Source organism: Alligator sinensis, unplaced genomic scaffold (assembly GCF_000455745.1).
Source record: "Alligator sinensis unplaced genomic scaffold, ASM45574v1 scaffold1642_1, whole genome shotgun sequence".
In the NCBI taxonomy this organism is placed as follows: domain Eukaryota; kingdom Metazoa; phylum Chordata; order Crocodylia; family Alligatoridae; genus Alligator; species Alligator sinensis.
The window spans coordinates 556,652-560,462 of NW_005842914.1; the positions used below are offsets into that span (position 1 = coordinate 556,652).

The following is a 3,811-nucleotide window of genomic DNA, read 5'->3' on the forward strand; positions in this document are numbered from 1 at the left end:
CCTCCGCCTGCTGCCCAGCTGCCAGGCCTTTGTTGCAGCCTGGAGGGGAGGGGGGTCCACGAGCATCCCCATGGAGGACCGCGCTGAATGCCCCCTGCCCCGGGTCTGGCGCCGGAGCCGGTGACACCGGTGGCCAAAGCCCTGGGCTGGGCTTGGGGGAGGCCCAGCGTGGACGAGGCCCTTTCCCGTGCGGCCGGCGCTGCACCAAGGTGCTGCAGGCCTGGGGGGTTCACACCGGTGTGACGGGGCTGGGGGCTGCGTCAGGTCTCCGGGCAGCCTCGTGGCCGGGCGCTGGGAGCTGCTCAGGAAGTGCATCACGGTTCTCAGAACTGGGCTGTTTTTGCAACAGGAGCAGCACGTGCATGTGTGCGCCTGTGTGTGTGCAAGCACACTTTCCCTGCCAGCCCCCGACTGCCCCCGCCGTGAGCTGCTTGCTCCTGTCTGCCCGGGCAGGAGTCCGGGAGCGGAGCGGGGGTGCTGCAGGCTGGGTGTCGGGGAGACAGGGCGCCGGGAGGGCAACCATCTGACCAACTCACTGCCCTCCAGCCGCCCCTGGCTCTGGGCACATCCCTGGTATTGTTCAGCCTGCCTGGGGAGCCACCCAGGACCTGGTCCCCATGCCCACCCAGGCCCCCAGCCCTCGCCAGGCACAACAGTGCCAGGACAATGCCCTTGACCTCGCTCTCTGCGGAGATGGACCGGAGCAGTTGTCGGGGCTGGGGGGCGGGGGCCGCGCTCACAATAAGCCGTGACTCATGCCGGGAACAATTGAGGTGATGCAGGAAACCAGGGGTCACTTTTTCCGCGGGTCGGGTTTCCAGCTGGGCTGTGGGGCGCTGGCCGCCAGCCGCCGCGGAGGGGCGGAGGACGTGGTCCGGGCAGGCCGGGCTGGGACAGGTTGCCACGTCCTGCTCTGAGCCCTTCCCCGGGGAGGCCTGGCCTGGCACTGCCCCGAGCCTCTCCCAAGGCCGCGCAGGCAGTCGGTGGCAGAGCTGGGATTCGAACCCGAGCCTGGCACCTCTGCTCTGCACAGCGGGAGGCACTGGGGGTGGCGGGGCCTGGTGCACAGGACTCCTGGGTCCCCTTCCCAGCTCCTCTCCATGCCAGGGGGTGCTGCGGGCACCTCCTGGGGGTGTCGTGGCTCAGGGGGCCTGACACGGGTGAGGAGAGGAGGGTCAGCTCTGCCCAGCGGCCTCCAGCTCCCTCGGCTGCGCCTGCAGACCAGGCACGGGGGGCTGCGGCCGACGGCTGCCCCCCTCCGCCCCGCCAGAGGTGCAAGGCGGGCCAGGCCAGGCCTGAGGCCACTCACGGCCACGCCGCACGTGTGTTGCAGACAGGGCGCGTGGATAAGAACCACCCGCTGGTGACCGGGCACACGGCGCCCATCCTGGACATCGACTGGTGCCCGCACAACGACAACGTCATCGCCAGTGCCTCCGAGGACACCACCGTCATGGTAGGGGCAGGGGGAGCCGGGCAGGGCTGAGCGGGCTGCGCGCAGGGACCGGGGAGGGGCGAGGGGCGGCCGCGTGGCCCGGCCCTTCCCCTTTAAAATGCTGGAAGTGTCATGGGCTATTTTTAGTGCCGGTGCCATGTGTGCGCTGGCGCCTGCCGCCCTGTCCATGATGCAGCACTTTGTGCTAAATATACCCCGGGGGCGCGGGCACCTAAAAATAGCCGCAGGGGGGGCAGGGGCCTCTGGGACCGGGGAGGGGGGAGCTGGGGGTGTCTGGGCTGGCCCCCCATGCCACTTAGAGACCCCCCAGACCCACCGCTCACCCCCTCTCCTGCTGGTCCCCCAAGGCCACCCAGTGCTTGCCCCCTTCCAGCCGGCCCTGCCACGGGGGTCTCAGCCCCAGCCCCCCGGGGCCCTGGCTGCTGCAGCAATGCCTCGATGCCCACGGTGGGCAGCTGCGTGGCACTGCTCCCCAGGGCTGCGCTGCCCCTGCACCCTCTCCGGGAGGGCGCACAGGCATGGGCCAGGGCCTTAACCGGGGGGGCTCAGTGGCTCTTGGAGCCGCCCACCCCCCCACACGGCTCCTTGTGCTGGCGAGGTCTCACCGCCCGCCCTGCGCCCCAGGTCTGGCAGATCCCCGATTACGTGCCCATGCGCAACATGACGGAGCCCGTGGTCACGCTCGAAGGGCACTCGAAGCGCGTGGGCATCCTCACCTGGCACCCCACTGCCCGCAACGTGCTGCTCAGCGCAGGTAGGGCCCCGTCACGGGCCACGGCTGGGGGGGCGGGTGTCTCCAGGGCCCAGGCCAGCCCCAGCCTCCCGGCAGACCCACCCGTTTGTCTCCAGGGCCCGGGCCAGCCCCAGCCTCCCGGCAGACCCACCCCGGCGTGCCATCCCCCGGCCCAGGTGGCGACAACCTGGTGATCCTGTGGAACGTGGGCACGGGCGAGATGCTGCTGCGGCTGGACGAGGTGCACACCGACCTCATCTACAACGCCTGCTGGAACCGCAACGGCAGCCTGCTCGTCACCACCTGCAAGGACAAGCGCGTGCGCGTCATCGACCCCCGCAAGCAGCAGGTCGTGGCGGTGAGTCCTGGGCACGCGCGTGGCTTACCGCAGCCGCCCCCGCCTTCCCCGGGCACCCCCGGAGCTGGCGTCCCTGGGCTCTGTCCGTTCCCAGCTGCCCTCTCAGAGCAAGTGTCACCCCGGGGAGCTGGGAAGATGCCCACTGGCGAGGCTGATGCCTCAGGGCACCGTGGCCGTGACACAGGCGTGGCCCCCTTGGAGACTGGACCAGCCCATGGCTCCACTCCTCCCTCCCCCCGCCCATGCATCCGTGGTGCTGGGAGGCTTCGCTCCCATCCATGCCCACCGGTACCGGCCCATCCTAAGCCCTGCATGGCTGCCCTGGCACCCACCGCCGCCCCGGCCTGGCCTTGGAGCATGAGCCCTGCACCGCTGGACGAGCCCAGCAATCCCTGAGCATGGAGACGTGGTCCTCAAAGGGGTACGACGGGCATCCCTGGGCGCGGGCACAGCTGACCTCGCACTAACCGCTGCCCGCGTGTCTGTCTGGTTTGACCCCACTAACCGCCGGCGCCAGGAGAAATCCAAGCCGCACCAAGGCGCCCGCCCCGTCCGCGCCATCTTCATGGCCGATGGCAAGATCTTCACCACCGGCTTCAGCAAGATGAGCGAGCGGCAGCTGGCGCTCTGGGACCTGGTACGGCGCGGTGCTGCCCGGCTCTGGACGCTGCCGCGTGCCGCAGGGCCCGGACGCCTGGGTCCTACGAGAGGAGGGAGTGCTCGCGGGTACACGGGAGCGTTGCAGACTCAGGGCCCATCCGTGCGCCGCGTCCTGGGCACCCGCGCTAACCCTCTTCCCCCCCCAGGAGAGGTTTGCGCCCCACGAAGGGATGCGGCCCCTGCGGGCCATCTTCACGCGGGAAGGCTACATCTTTACCACGGGCTTTACCCGGATGAGCCAGCGGGAGCTGGGCTTGTGGGACCCGGTAACGCTGCCGCGCGGGAGGGCTCGGCCTGGGAACTTGGGCATCGCGGCTTCCCCCGCCCGGCACCGGCGGCGCTGCCCGTGGTCTGCCCATGCCGCTCCAGCCCCTCCTGGTAGGGCCCCCGAGGGCCGGCTCTGCCGTCTTCTCACCCTCCCATCGGGCTGGCGCCAGCAGGTCCCAGCTCGCGGGCGATGCTCCCTAAAGCTGAGGGCTCCCTGACCCCGGTAGCTGGAGCCCAGGCCCCGTGGCCAGGGCAGCAGGCGGGCTCCAGGCCCGTGTGGCCTCGGGGCAGCCTGTGCCCCGCGTTGTGGGCGCAGCCGGGCAACGCCCCCCCCAGC

General features: G+C 70.8%; 1 protein-coding gene across 1 annotated transcript in view; it reads left to right on the forward strand.

Annotated features, from left to right (window-relative positions):
- The first annotated feature begins 87 nt into the window (after positions 1-87).
- The window catches only part of CORO6 (coronin 6), a 6,040-nt gene continuing 2,316 nt past the window's right edge, over positions 88-3,811 (forward strand). The window contains exons 1-5 of the mRNA XM_025192324.1: positions 88-187; positions 774-1,456; positions 2,081-2,210; positions 2,366-2,547; positions 3,065-3,358. Of these exons, the coding sequence (XP_025048109.1) occupies positions 88-187; positions 774-1,456; positions 2,081-2,210; positions 2,366-2,547; positions 3,065-3,358 (1,389 nt within the window). The remainder of the gene's footprint in view (positions 188-773; positions 1,457-2,080; positions 2,211-2,365; positions 2,548-3,064; positions 3,359-3,811) is intronic.